General features: G+C 48.8%; 1 protein-coding gene across 3 annotated transcripts in view; it reads left to right on the forward strand.

Moving 5' to 3' along the window:
* The window catches only part of adck1 (aarF domain containing kinase 1), a 781,712-nt gene that overhangs the window by 408,734 nt on the left and 357,068 nt on the right, over window positions 1-15,910 (forward strand). For all 3 annotated transcript variants that reach the window (XM_072493591.1, XM_072493590.1, XM_072493592.1), the window contains one exon: window positions 9,979-10,137. In XM_072493591.1, coding sequence (XP_072349692.1) covers window positions 9,979-10,137 — 159 coding nt within the window. The remainder of the gene's footprint in view (window positions 1-9,978; window positions 10,138-15,910) is intronic.

The following is a 15,910-nucleotide window of genomic DNA, read 5'->3' on the forward strand; positions in this document are numbered from 1 at the left end:
CATTGATGAAGGAGTTGAGGATGCTTGGACGAAGGACACATACCTATGGAGCTCTTGCAGAGATGTCCTGAGACTGTAATAATTGACCTTTTCCTTTGTGTCAAGCTTTGTTCCAGGCAATGGAGGCTTTTCCATCGGACCCCCACTGCTTTCGTTTTATCCACAGCTCCTTTGTTCCACACTCAGTTGAAAGCTACCTTGATATTGAGGGCAGCTATTCCCATTTCTTCCCTGGTTTTTTTTCTCTGTCTTATCTCCTTCATGATGTGGAGATGCCAGCGTTGGACTGGGGTGAGCACAGTACGAAGTCTTACAACACCAGGTTAAAGTCCAACAGGTTTGTTTCGATATCACTAGCTTTCGGAGCGCTGCTCCTTCAAAACCTGAGGAAGGAGCAGCGCTCCGAAAGCTAGTGACATCGAAACAAACCTGTTGGACTTTAACCTGGTGTTGTAAGACTTCGTACTTATCTCCTTCAGTATTTTACAGTTGATTGATTTTTTGCGGGTTCAAGTCAAGAACATTGGTAAACCAACTGGATTGTTGTGTCAATCTGAAACCTTTAATGGTTATTTTTCTGTTGATAGCTCTCAGAATACTATATTTATTGAATTCATTTTTCGAACTTGCCCTGATGGGATTTAAACACATAACCTCTGTGTCACTGACACCAGATTATGTGTTCTTAATTCATTACACTGGATGTGGGGCCTGACTCGATTCCTTTATTGACCTTGAGAAGGCAGTTGTAAGCTGTCTTCTTGAACCACTGCAGGTCCGTGTGCTCTAAGTGCACCCAGAGTGCTGTTTATGGCTTACAATGTTTATTGTACGATACCAGGAGAAAGTACACAGATTGGGCCATAACTATCTCGGTGTGGCAATCACACCTTGGTGGGGAGGATGGGACATTGGGGTGGTGGGGTCATTGGGTTAAGGGGGGTCAGGGGGGTCAAATCTGGTTGGGTCAGGGGAGGGGAAATGGGATCAGGTTGGGTTAGAACATACAGTGCAGAAGGAGGCCATTCGGCCCATCGAGTCTGCACCGACCCACTTAAGCCCTGACTTCCACCCTATCCCCATAACCCAATAACCCCCCCAAACCTTTTTTGGACACTTCGGACAATTTATCATGGCCAACCCACTTAACCTGCACGTCTTTGGACTGTGGGAGGGAACCGGAGGAAACCCGCGCAAATACAGAGAACATGCAGACTCCACACAGAGAGTGACCCAGCGTGGAATCGAACCTGGAACCTTGGCGCTGTGAAGCCACAGTGCTAGCCACCTGTGCTGCCCATGGGTTGGGGGGGGCGGGGGGGAGAGTCTGTTTGGCCATGGTGGGATGGGGATTCCTTTGTGGGCGCGGGCCGGGGATGGGGAATAATGTTTTTTGGGGGGAGGGTTCCTTAGTGGGTGGTGGAGGTGTCCCCTGTGGCACTAGCGTGTCGGGGAAGTCCGTCACAATATGTGAAGTAGTTACGCTGTAGTTCGAAGTGGTTTTATTTCCTCTGACTCTTTCAGAGTAACTATCAGCATAACACTGGCAGAACAATTCAAAGTTAGTGATTTAAATCGCTTTGTTGGATGGTTCCTGTGGTAAACCATTGTTGTACTTATATTAGAGGATGTACGGTAGAACCTGCACTACAGGTTCGCCTGTGGCCCCTGCCTGCTGGCTCCGCCCAGGAGGCGGGGTATAAATATGCGTGTCCTCCAGCTCGCAGCCATTTCGCCAGCTGCTGTGGGAGGCCACACATCTGATACTAATAAAGCCTCAGTTTGGATTCAACTTTCGTCTTTAGTCAAATTGATCGTGCCTCAATTTATTGGTATCAGTTTAGAAGGATGGACCACCGTTTCAAACCGGATCGCCTACAGCTGGATACGCACTCAAGCGACGCCAGAAAGGACTTCCAGCACTGGCTAGCTTGCTTCGAAGCGTACATCAACGCGGCGCCGACCCCTGTTCCAGAGGCTCAGAAGATCCAGATCTTATATTCCAGGCTGAACTCCAAAGTCTTCCCACTGATCCAGGATGCACCAAACTACGCCAAAGCCATGACTCGACTCAAGAACAATTACGAGCAGAAGACAAACACGCTCTTCGCCAGGCACGCGCTCGCAACTCATTCTCAACTACCGGGTGAGTCCACAGAAGACTTCTGGAGGGCCCTAATCCCACTAGGCTGGGACTGTGACTGCCTGGACGTTACAGCCAAGGAACACTCAGACCTCCATATGCGGAACGCCTTTGTGACTGGAATTGGGTCAGATATCATACGTCAGCGTCTCCAAGAAGGGGCCACACGCGACCTCGCAGAGACTAAAACGCTAGTGCTCTCCATGACGGTCGCCCTGCGCAACATCCAGTCCTACGCCCCCAACCGCATGGCCCACCCCTCCTATGCTTCATGGACCTCGCAGGCAACCGCCCCAGCGGGGGCACTGCCCACCCAATACGCCTGCGCTACACGCCAGCCAGCAAACCCCGGGGGGCCCCGATGCTACTTTTGCGGCCAGCAAAGGCACCCCCGCCAATGCTGCCCGGCCCGCGCTGCCCTTTGTAAAGCCTGCGGGAAGAAGGGCCACATCGCCGCAGTGTGTCAGGGCCGATCAATGGCCGCGATCGCCCCCACCTTCCCCCAGTCACGGACAATGGGCGCCGCCATCTTCTCCTCCCCCCAGAACATGGGCGACCAGTGGGCGCCGCCATCTTCCCCTCCGCGCAACACGTGCGTTTCATGGGCGCCGTCATCTTGCTCCACCCCCGCAACGTGCGTTCCATGGGCGCCGCCATTTTGTAACCCACAAGATCTTCAGGCGCCGCCATCTTGTCTACCCCTCAGCACATGGACACCACCAGCGTTCCAGGATCTGGACTCAACGGCCGCCCCCATTACCCGACGACCAACCAAGGCTCGCCTCCATGTCACTCCGCCAGTCTCGCCCGCATAACCTGTCCAACGCATCCACCAGCGTGAAAGTGGACGGCCATGTGACCTCTTGCCTGCTGGACTCTGGGAGCACCGAGAGCTTTATACACCCGGTAAAGCGCTGCTCCCTCATGATACACCCCGCCAATCAAAAAATCTCCCTGGCCTCCGGATACCATTGCGTAGCGGTCCAGGGGTACTGTACGGTCACGCTCACGGTCCAGGGCGTAGAATTCCACGGCTTCCGCCTCTACGTTCTCCCTAACCTCTGCGCTGCACTTATCCTCAGCCTGGATTTCCAGTGTAACCTCCAGAGCCTAACCCTTAAATTCAGCGGACCCTTACCACCCCTTATGTGTGCGGTCTCGCGACCCTAAAGGTCGACCCACCTTCCCTCTTTGCTAATCTAACTCCAGATTGCAAATCCGCCGCCACCAGGAGCAGACGGTACAGCACCCAGGATAAGACCTTCATCAGGTCCGAAGTCCAGTGGTTGCTTCGGGAAGGCATCATCGAGGCCAGCAACAGCCCCAGGAGAGCTCAAGTGGTAGTGGTTAAATCTGGGGAAAAACACCGAATGGTCGTGGACTACAGCCATCAACAGGTACACGCAGCTCGACACGTACCCCCTCCCACGCATATCTGACATGGTTAACCAGATTGCACAGTACCGGGTCTTCTCAACGGTGGACCTGAAATCCGCCTACCACCAGCTCCCCATCCGTAAATCGGACCGTCCATACACCGCCTTCGAGGCAGACGGCCGTCTATATCACTTCCTTTGGCATCACTAACGGGGTCTCGGTCTTCCAAATGGAGATGGACCGAATGGTCGACAGGTACGGTTTGCGGGCCACGTTTCCGTACCTAGACAATGTCACCATCTACGGCCATGATCAGCAGGACCACGACGCCAACCTTGTTAAATATCTTTGCACCGCTACTCTCCTAAACCTCACTTACAACAAGGAGAAGTGTGTGTTCAGCACGAACCGCTTCGCCATCCTCGGCCATGTGGTCCAGAACGAAGTTCTGGGGCCCGATCCCGACTGCATGCGCCCCCTCCCCCACTGCCCCAAGGTCCTCAAACGCTGCCTGGGGTTCATCTCATATTACGCGCAGTGGGTCCCAAACTATGTGGACAAGGCCCGCCCACTCATACAGTCCCCTGACGGCTGAGGCCCAACAGGCCTTCGCCCGGATCAGATCTGATATTGCCAAGGCCACAATGCCGCTGTAGATGAAACACTGCCCTTCCAAGTAGAAAGCGACGCATCAGACGTCGCCCTTGCCGCCACCCCCAATCAGGTAGGCAGGCTCGTGGCATTCTTTTCCCGCACCCTTCATGCCTCTGAAAGTCGGCACTCATCCGTCGAAAAAGAGGCCCAAGCTATCGTTGAAGTTGTGTGACATTGGAGGCATTACCTGGCCTGCAGGAGATTCACTCTCCTCACTGACCAACGGTCAGTAGCCTTTATGTTCAACAACACACAGCGGGGCAAGATCAAAAATGATAAAATCTTGCGGTTGAGAATCGAGCTCTCCACCTATGATTATGAGATTAGGTAGCGCCCTGGCAAACTCAATGAGCCCCCAGACGCCCTATCCCGAGGTACATGTGCCAGCGCACAGGTAGACAGACTCCGGATCCTGCACGACACCTTTGTCACCCAGGGGTCACACGGTTGTACCACTTCATTAAGGCACAAAATTTGCCCTACTCCGTCGAGGAAGTAAGGACAATCACCAGGGACTGCCAGGTCTGTGCGGAGTGCAAGCCGCACTTCTACCGGCCGGACCGCGCATGCCTGGTGAAGGCCTCCCACCCCTTTGAATGCCTCAGCGTGGACTTCAAAGGCCCCCTCCCCTCCACCGATCGTCACATCTATTTCCTCAGTGTGATCAACGAATACTCCCGGTTCCCCTTTGCCATCCCATGCCCCGACATGACGTCTGCCACCGTCATTAAAGCCCTCAATTCGATCTTCACTCTGTTCGGTTTCCCCGCCTACATCCACAGTGACAGGGGATCCTCATTCATGAGTGATGAGCTACGTCAGTTCCTGCTCAGCAGGGGTATCGCCTCCAGCAGAATGACAAGCTACAACTCCCGGGGAAACGGACAGGTAGAGAGGGAGAATGGGACGGTATGGAGGGCCGTCCAGCTGGCCCTACAGTCCAGAAATCTTCCGGCCTGCCGCTGGCAGGAGGTCCTCCCCGATGCACTACATTCCATTCGCTCGTTACTCTGCACCGCCACTAACAATACACCGCATGAACGTCTTTTTGCCTTCCCCAGGAAGTCCACATCCGGGGTGTTGCTCCCGACTTGGCTCACAGCTCCAGAAACCGTGCTTCTCCATAAACATGTCCGACTCCACAAGGCGGACCCGTTAGTGGAGAGGGTACACTTGCTCCACATAAACCCTCAGTACGCCTATGTGGCATTCCCCGACGGCTGCTAGGATACTGTCTCCCTCAGGGACCTGGCACCAGCAGGTTCCACCCCCACACCACCCCGTCGCCCGCAGCGTCACCCTCCCCTCCCCCGTCGCTCACAACACCACCCACCCCAGGACCGTCCGTCCTCCCCCTGCCCACGCCCATCGATGAAGAGGCTTTCTGCACGCTCCCGGAGTCACCTTCAACCAGGTCAGCACCAACATCGCCGTCACCGCTTCGTCGCTCGCAAAGGACCATTCAAGGCCCCGGACTGGCTGAACCTCTGACCGGTCCACCGGCCGCAGCCATTTTGCCAACTGCTGTGGGAGGCCACACATTTGATACCAATAAAGCCTCAGTTTGGATTCAACTTTTGTCTTTAGTCAAATTGATCGTGCCTCAGTTCCCATTGTTGCTAACTTTTGGTTGGTTCAATTGGCTCTGTTTTATAATCTTTGCTCTCGAGTCGCCAGGTAACTTTATGATACCGCCACGAGGTTCAAGTTCAAGTAATGATCAATAACTCAACACACCAATTAGTAGGATTCAAATCAAAGCACATTTATTATACACAGTAAATCGCTACTCATGCATAAATTCTACTTCTATAGCTACTTCTACAACTAACAGGCCTATACTTAACTTCGGACTGGCCCACCAGGTCAGGGGAACAAATGGCCTTTCGTTCGGAATCTGAAACTGCGGGATTCAAAGCCGGTATGGATTGGTAGCTAGGAGCGCCTATCTCGTAGCGAGCGTTGACTTGAGACTTACTTCAGAGATGCGGCAGCTTGGACCGTTCACTCCCAGGGGTTGCTTCGCGTTGCTGAGTGACCCGGTCAAGGAGAGCGATTTGAACTTGGGGCTTAACTTTTATAGTCCCCAGGGGCTTCCCGCCTTTCAGGGCGGACCCTGTACCTGGTTCTAGGTGATTGGACTTCGTTCCAATCGCTTGGTTCGATTTCTCCAATACTGGAGCGGTTCCCTGATCGATGGGCGGTCTTGAGGTGTCCGTTAACCTCCTTTGTGTTGGCTCCTGCTGGCGCCGGGGAGTCTGGCTTAGCTTTGCTTGTCCTAAATGTTGCGATTGTTCCCGGGGATTGCTCATTAGTATGTAGATGGCTGCTACATTATTATGCTGATGGTCGCTGGTATCGATGCTGTCTGGGCTTTTGCAGAGTTTAATACACAGCAAACCTGCACCTGCTGGTTTCTGCCTGTGTTGGCTGAATTTCCCTTCAGCCTTTGTTGTTCTCCATTTTAAATCGGGAGTTGGCCAACTTAGGTGGCTACACCATCACAGTGCCGTTGTCCATAGAAAGTTAGCCGTTCTGGGCAATTGCCATGTAAACTCTTACCTGGAAACTTCCGAGAGATATTCCCCAATGCATCTTTGGGGTACCCCATCAATCTGATGCTGCGGAGCCAGGAAGTTACGGGAATATCTTTAACAAAAGACATAAAAACAATTCAGCTATCATTCCTCTCTCTCGTTAGAGACGTTCTTTATGTTTCTTCCTGGCCTTGCATTTTGTTGCAGATTATTAAAGAATGAAGCTTGGGATCTTATAATGTGCTTCTCATTCATTATTCCGTTGTGACCAGCACTCTTACCTCTTATCAAAACAACAGATGCCACATGTTATTATCCTGCTGACCATTGTTTCATCCTTTATCTCAAAGCTACATTGACTGAGCTTTCCTAACCAGGACTGTGAAAGCAATCACGAGTGTTGAATCATGTATTTCATCAGTAAATCAAAACATATCCTGACACCCAAAATACTGAAACATCCTGGGACATCCTGGGAATGAGCAATGTTCTTATGTTCCTCATGTTTAACCAAGTGTATTGCTGAAAAAAAGAGACATGTTATCCAATCTTTTTATCTTTCGGTCATCAGGGCAGATTGCAAAAATACCAACAGTAAAGGGAACAGCAATTTATAATGAATGCATGAGAGCAGAGTGCTGATTGGATTGGATTGGATTTGTTTATTGTCACGTGTACCGAGGTACAGTGAAAAAAATATTTTTCTGCGAGCAGCTCAACAGATCATTAAGTACATGAAAAGAAAAGGAAATAAAAGAAAATACATAATAGAGCAACACAAGGCACTCAATGTAACTACATAAACACCGGCATCGGATGAAGCATACAAGGGTGTAGTGTTAATGAGGTCAGTCCATAAGAGGGTCGTTTAGGAGTCTGGTAACAGCGGGGAAGAAGCTGTTTTTGAGTCTGTTCGTGCGTGTTCTCAGACTTTTGTATCTCCTGCCCGATGGAAGAAGTTGGAAGAGTGAGTAAGCCGGGTGGGAGGGATCTTTGATTATGCTGCCCGCTTTCCCCAGGCAGCGGGAGGTGTAGATGGAGTCAATGGATGGGAGGCAGGTTTGTGTGACGGACTGGGCGGTGTTCACGACTCTCTGAAGTTTCTTGCGGTCCTGGGCCGAGCAGTTGCCATACCAGGCTGCGATGCAGCCAGCTAGGATGCTTTCTATGATGCATCTGTAAACGTTGGTAAGTGTTAATGTGGACAAGTTGAATTTCCTTAGTTTCCTGAGGAAGTATAGGCTCTGTTGTGTTTTCTTGGTGGTAGCGTCGACGTGGGTGGACCAGGACAGATTTTTGGAGATGTGTACCCCGAGGAATTTGAAACTGCTAACCATCTCCACCTCGGCCCCGTTGATGCTGACAGGGGTGTGTACAGTACTTTGCTTCCTGAAGTCAATGACCAGCTCTTTAGTTTTGCTGGCATGGAGGGAGAGATTGGTTGGCAAAGTGGATGGCGATTGGGAGAGGCGTTACCATGGAGAATGCAGCTGGGAATAGTTCACTGCTCAGGTTTTGCTCACATTCAAATCAGGCAGGTTAACTCTGATTGGTCAAGGCATTGCCCTGGGGAATGAATCAGGGAATGGCTTAACTTTTGACGAGCCGAATTTTCCAGCTGTTCCCGTAGATCCCGCTGCGGCAACCCCCTGCAATGGGTGCGAACAATGGGAAACCCTGTTGACAGCGGCAGGTTGCAAAACACGCCGTGGGGGTGGAGAAAACCCCGCCCAAGCATTTAATTCAGCAAAAATAAACTTAAAAATAGACTTAGATGAGAATAACCCAAATCCTAACCCAACATATATGTACATAATTAAGGTACTTCATACCAATTACTTGTCCAATGTTTCTGCATATTGATTTTTCTCTGGTAGTGCTAATCAAAGTGAGGGAACAAATATACTTTCAATGCTTGGCCATCAAATACCAGTACACGGTTCTCACAGATTAGATGTTGCAAAAACCACACAGAATAATGCTGCATCTCTTCCCCCCCCCCCTTCAGTCAGTGTGCTTTAATTCTGTCCACTGAACCAATGTGATATTTCCAAATGTAATACCGGTTATTCAGAGCGGATGTGCTGTACCAGCCACCTGCCCCATCTGGGATTGTGCCTGCTGTATGTGCTACACTTGCACTTTCTATCGGTCGCTCCATCATAAATGGTGCAGCGGAAATAAAAGCACAATCAGAAAACTCTGCAGGACATTACCTGGAAAAGCATCAGCCCATCACACATGTGAAAGAAACACAAATACAGCCTCCAATCTCTGTCAAAGCCATGTGTTATTAACACAGTTGGTAGCATTAAGCAGTGCTGATAAGCCTTTGTGCTGGTGCGGTATGATGAGGCTGAAAACAATCCTCGGCTTTCTGCTTTCCCTTGGCGATTTTCAAAATTCTATAGCTTTTAGCTTTTCCCCCATCAGTATATTTAAGCAGGATATTCTCAGAGACATATTTAATTCTGTCGAATGCTGCGATTGTGATTATCATTCTGCGATTTTCTTTCCCTCTTCACTGCCCCCACGAGCCCTGCGGTCACTTTCTATGATCTGATTTCATTGTCGCCGTTTTAGCGTTTGGTAATTCCTCTCAGTGACTGTTGTTCACGTGGTCAGTGTCGACATGGGTGCGTTTTTCAGGAAGGCTAGTTGACGTTTGGAATGAAATTTGAGAACAAACAGTACCTTGCCAGGGAAAGTTTGAGGGAACGTGGATTGAAAGTAGGATTCGCCTGTCAGGGGAAGGGCAAATCTGTGGTTGGTCTATCTGCTTCTTTATGCCCTGCAGCGACTCAGCCAAGGTTACTCTGGAAGCACCTTGAAGCCATGTCACTTCTATCACCAATAAGGACAGATCACCAAGATAATAAGAACACCTAGTTTCACACACAACTTACATTCATACAGTGCCTCCCTCAGTGCCTCCAGTCATTTCACAAGAGCATTATTAAAAGGAATTTGAAGCTGACCAACATAAGGAAACATTAGGCCAGGTGACCAAAAGCCTGGTCAGAGTTTGGTTTTAAGGAGTAAAGAGAGGCTCGTAGACTTTTGGGCACCAAACTTTAGAAGTTAGAGAAGGTTATGGAAGTTGGTGCTATAATTGCTTCCTGGGATTGGTCTGTCAGAAAAGCGAAACAATGTTGAGACTGGAGTATGTTTCCCATTCCTTAAAACTTTTAAAAGTACAGAGGTCAGATTGGCTTACATCACTTCTTTGTGGAATGGATAACCAACAAAAACTGCTTGTATTTTCAGATTCCTCAGCTGTTTGTCAGCTTTGAAGAAACCCCACTGGGTGCAGCGTCGTGGGCCCAAGTCCACAAAGCAGTGTTACATGATGGAAGGACAGTGGCAGTCAAAGTTCAGCATCCGAAAGTGCGGAGCCAATGTGGCCAGGACATCATTTTGATGGAGGTAAATGGAAAACTTTAATCAAACCTTTCAAAGCAAAGACAATGACATTGGGAGTGATCCAGATAACTGGATCCCTAAGAACAACACACGCAAGAGTTTGTCTTGCTTTTGAACTCCTCCAATCCCGGCATCTTCAGCATCTCCAATGCTAATCACTCTACCATTGCTAGACGTGCCGCTAACTGCCTGGGCCCCAAGTTCTGGAATTCTCTCCCTAAACCTCGCCTCTCTTTTAAGACACTCCTTAAATCCTACCTATTGGAGCAAACCTTTCGTCACCGGTTGTATCTCAGCATCAAATTTTGTTGGCTAACATTCCTGTCACTCTCTCTTAAGGAACAGCCAAGACAATTATTTTATTACATAGAATGTAAAGCACAGAAACTGGCCATTTGGCCAGTTTGTCTACGCTGGCATTTATGCTCTCCGTGAACCTTCCCCCATCAGCCTTCATCTAATCCTATGAGTGTTTTTTTCTCTGTCTTATTTATCTAAGTTCCTCTGAAATACATCATCTGGCTATTCCCTGTGGTAGTGGAATTGACATTCTAACCACTTTCTGGGTGACTATCTTATATGTTTATGGCCTCTAGATTAGGTCCTCCTTATTAGTCGAAACAGTTTCTCTACATCTACTTCATCAAACATCTTCATAATTTGAAAGACCTTTATAAGATGACCCCTCTCATTTTCTTTTCTAAAGAAAAGAACTCCAAAAGAAATACAGCATCATCTTCCGATGACCAGGAGTGGGCTATGATAGCGGTTGCGGTTGGCTGGAAACCCAGATGTAGTGATGTCAAATACCAATATTTTAAAAATGATCTATTCATTCACGGGAACCAGCCCAGCATTTATTCCAATTCCAATTCTCCCCCCGCACCTAGTGTTTCCATATCTTGTAATTCCCGGAACAGGTCACTAGACTGTCGCCAGGGGCTTAAAGCTTGAGGGGCGCCAATCCACATTGAGTGTGGCTGACCAGGAGTCTCACCCGCTGTTACCGTCAACCATTGGCGTGTTTCTTTGAAAGGATTTGGCAGGTTGACACTCAACCTGTTGGCCGCGTTGTGAACTCACCTTCCTTGGCCACCCAGTCCTGGGGTGGGACTCGAACCTGGAATTTCCAGCTCAGAGGGAAGGACATTATCCCCTGTGTCAGCATGTATTGCACTGTCATGTGAGAGTACCTTTAAGAAATGGGTGTTTATAAATGGGTGTGTATATAAATATCTGTAGTGAGAGTACCTTTAAGAAATGGGTGTTTACTACTGCAGTGATGTCAGAGAGTGGGTGGAGCTGGGCTGTCTGTCAGCTTTTTACTTTTGTTTTAGGCTGTTTGCTGCAAGGTGTGTTTTAGTTTCGTTCTCAGTGTTGGAGCTGAAGCCAGACCAAGCAGGTGTACCGCTGTTCTCTCTGCCATCAAAAGACTGTCTCTTGATCATTTGGTGAATTCAGAATTATAAATGTTTTCAGTAGTGACTTTAACCTGATGTGTTTCTGATAAAGGTTCTGCTTTTCAGTTGTATGGATGTTAAAAAGGAAAGCTTAAAGGTTTACTTAGTGTTGTATTCTTTGGGGGTTGTATTTGAATTGATGGTTGCTAAGATGTACACTGTATGTTTTAAAAAGATTAACTTGAGTTCATAGAATAAACATTGTTTTGCTTTGAAAAATACTTTTCCATTTCTGCTGTACCACACCTGTAGAGTGGGCTGTGTGCTCCCCATACCACAATCTAGTAAACGTGGGTCAGGTGAACTCCATGATACACTTTGGGGTTCTCTAAACCCTGCTTGAAAAGGGAATCTGCTTCATTTCTGCGAGTCGGTGAGGAACGCCCCGCCAAGATGGCACTTGGTCCCATTTCCTGCACTAACGAGCTCTGCTCGCCAGTGCATGAAGAGTATGGTGGGGCCCAATATCTGAAACCCCACCACGGCCTGCAGACCCCACCAACACCCCCAACATACCAAGAAGGTGTCCCTGAGCCCCCGCACCTCACCTCATAAGGGCAGGGAACCCCCGGACCCAATCCCCAGTGCGGGCAACATACCACCTGGGCACCTTGGCACTGCCAGTTTGGCATGCTGGCAGTGCCAGGGTGCTACCCAGGTGGCACTGCTAGGGTGGCACTGCCAGGGTGCCAGGCTGGCAATGCCATGGTGCCCGGGTGGCATCAGGGGCACCAGGCTACCACCCTGCCCAGAGCCCGACCTCCCAGGGGTCCCCGATCGCCTGGGAGACTCCCTCAAGTGCCGGTCGCCCTGGTCCACATTGGTGGAGACCAATGCAAAACGGCGCTCGCTCGGGGTCGCCGAGCCACGGTCGTTGGATCCCGTACCTTGGGCAACTCCGGCGTGAACATGTTCAAGTGAGCCTGACTGCATATTCAAATATGCAAATCTGGATCCCGCCCATTTTTGGCGAGATCCAGATCACGATGTCTCGCGAGATCTCATTAAATCTTGTGATATGTAACGAGGCAGTTAAATCTAGTGAGAGGCCATTCATGAGATTTAACGGCCCCCTCGCATCCTGATTCGGGCGCAATGAGGCTGGTAGATGGCGGCCTATTTGTCTGCTGAAGTTGTCATTAAGGGGTTAACAGCTTGGCAGGCTGTGATGTTGCTCATGAGAGGGGCTGGGTCTGTTTCATTTTTCAGCCCTGCCCTGTGTCTTGTTTTTAGTATCAGTTTTAGAGTTCTGCCTTGATTTTCTGAGAAAAGGAGGTGTGTTTCTCGGATTGACTTCTGAAAGCTTCTCTACCAAGGACTTTGTGCATACATCTGTAAGCAACTGTGTGTTAACTTTATTAATAAGTGACATTTGACCTGTGTGTGTGGATTTTGCTTAATTTAAAGCTTAGGCTTCGATGTGATAGTAAGCTCATAGACCTTTCTTTATTTTTGTTTTAGATCTGTTTAACTGTTAATTGAAAAGCTGTCTTTTCTTGGGTGTTAATGGGGTAAATTTGGTGTTATTGATAATGTTTGTTTTAATATAAAAGATCCCTAGGTGTCAGTGGAACCACTCTGGAGCGAAGCTTCCTTTCCTTAGTCTACAAATTGAAAAACTATTCGGGTCTCGTCCAGTTTCCTGTTATAAATTAGTGTCTGGCCTGGGTCCTGTAACATTGGAAGGTGCTGTTGAAGTTACTGCAGTGCCTCTTGTAGACGGTACACACTGCTGCCACTGTGTGCCATTGGTGGAGGGAGTGAATGTTTAGGGTGATGGATGGATTAAGTTGTGACTTTGACTTTGATCGAGCTGGTGATTTGTGTGGGCTGGCACCAGAACAGAATTCCCACAAGAACAAAGCAGCTGGACTTGCCTCCCTGTATGACCGACACATGGTTGCAATTCTAAGCGGACGGGTCAGCACCACCCTCTCTGGACAACTAGGCACGGACGCGTAACCCTGGCTTTATCGGAATCACCCACACCCTGTGGGCAAATGAAGAAAACAACCTATTGGTTGGACAGTGAGTGCAGTTTTCTCTGCTCTGTGGCAATGATGTAACATGGGGCTGGTTTAGCACAGTGGGCTAAACAGCTGGCTTGTAATGCAGAACAATGCCAGCAGCGCGGGTTCAATTCCCGTACCGGCCTCCCTGAGCAGGCGCCGGAATGTGGCGACTCGGGGCTTTTCTACAGCAACTTCATTGAAGCCGACTTGTGACAATAAGCGATTATTATTATTATTAACTCCAATCTCACAACATTCTTGGCGAGGTGAACAATTCCTGATGCCCGGCCGCTGAGGAGAATTGATGAAAGATAGGGGGCAGTTCTCCTTCCCCTGTCATCACCTGGCCTTCCCTGCCAGGTATGAGTGATAGATACTGCTGCAAGAGGGTGTGGCTGGGAAGGGGTAGAGAATGAACTTTAAAGTGTTACCCATATATAAGGTAACTAGAAACATGGCAGATGCAGACACTAATTGGCATAAACACTAACCAATTCACTTTGTGAGATTTCATACAGACTGCCATTACTAAAGCATTCTTGCTTCTGCTCCATGTGAGCTAAGGGTTATAAATCTTGTGTCCTTTTCATTTAAAGAGCAGCTATTCCCTAATAATAGATATTACCTTCTGTGGGTTCAGTTTGTTCTCATCCTTATTGCTCTATAAACCCACATTGTACAGGAGTCAATTGGCCAATGTTCTAACCAGGGTTTTGTCCGTGTTTACAGCCCCAAATATATGGCACTGTCGGTTATCTTTCTTCAGATATTTCCCTTTCCCTCCTGCCTTTCACAAACCAACTTTTCTGTAGCAGTTTTGTACAACTGAACTGCTTGCTGGGCCATTTCAGTAGGTAGTTATATGTCAGCCATTTCGTTGTGGATCTTAATCAGGCTAGGTTGGCAGATTTCCTTTCCCAGCAGGACATTAGTGAAGCACAATGGTTTTTACACAATCGATAATAGTTTTATGGTCGCCATTATTGGTGCTAACTTTCAGTTCCAAATTTTTTTACTCAATTCCACCAGCTGTAGGTTTTCAGCCCATGTACCCAGAGCATTGTCTGGGCCTTAGAATTACTAGCCCAATGCCATTCTCTTACCTGCCTCCCCCTATGTTAAGACTTCTGAGATGGTCAGAATTAAGCCACAGAAGACATTAAACAAATGCAAGTTTTTTCTTTCTGTAAAAGCATGTATGAATATGGGGTTTGCTGACTAGCTTGACTATCGTTTCTTAGATGCCTTTCTTTCCTTCTCCCTGGAAAGCCTGATCATGAAAGAAGGTACCATGAAATATATCTTCTCCTCAACCCTCTGTCAGCATTCCACAGGGACCAATCCCACTGTGACACCCTGGCCCCACTCCTCTATTACCCTCAACTTCTCATTCTCTTCCCACAACACCTTCCCTCGCAATTGCAGGAGGTGTAATTCCTCACCCTTTAAGGCCCCCAAACACTCCTTCCAGGTGATGCAACCTTTCACTTGCACATCCTCCAATTTTGGTCTGCAGTATTCGCTGCTCATAGTGTGGTCTCCCCTGCATTGGGGAGACTAAACGCAGGCTGGGTGACCGCTTTGTCAAACAGCTTCGCTCTGTCCGCAAGCATGACCCCCAACCTTCCTGTCGCTTGCCATTTCAACTCAGCACCTCGCTGCATGCTCACATGTCCATCCTTAGCCTGCTGCAGCGTTCCAATGAAGCCCAGCGCAAACTGGAGGAACAGCATCTCATCTTCTGACTGGGAACGTTGCAGCCCATGGGACTTAACATTGAATTCAACAACTTTAGATTGAAACCTTCCACCTGTATCTTGACCCCTTTTATTTATCCAAAACCTTTATTTGTCCCAACACAAATCCCCCCCTCCCCCAATGGGCCATCTGTCACTTGTTCTCAAGTGTTTCTTTCTCTGAGCATTGGCCTCCGTTTTCCGATTAACGCATTCTGCTAATTTACCTCAATGCCACGATCAACACCTTTTATAGTCCTTCGCACTGCCAATAACGCTTCCTCCGTCTTGAGCCCTACACACCTTTGTTGCCATCTCTCCTTGCTCTCACCCATCACTGACCTTCTACTCTTCTCCAGCTGCTCCGCCCCCTCTTACCGAATATATAATCCACCACCTTTTTCCCTCCCTTTAGCTCTGAAGAAGAGTCATATGGACCCAAAAAGTTAACTTTGTTTCGCTCTCCACTGAAGCATCCAGACCTGTTGAGTTTTTCCAGCATTTTCTGTTTTACTTCATGAAAGAAAGATTACAGTCATATCCAGAAGGAAGTTCTCCATTTTTGCTG

Source organism: Scyliorhinus torazame, chromosome 2 (genome assembly GCF_047496885.1).
Source record: "Scyliorhinus torazame isolate Kashiwa2021f chromosome 2, sScyTor2.1, whole genome shotgun sequence".
In the NCBI taxonomy this organism is placed as follows: Eukaryota; Metazoa; Chordata; class Chondrichthyes; order Carcharhiniformes; family Scyliorhinidae; genus Scyliorhinus; species Scyliorhinus torazame.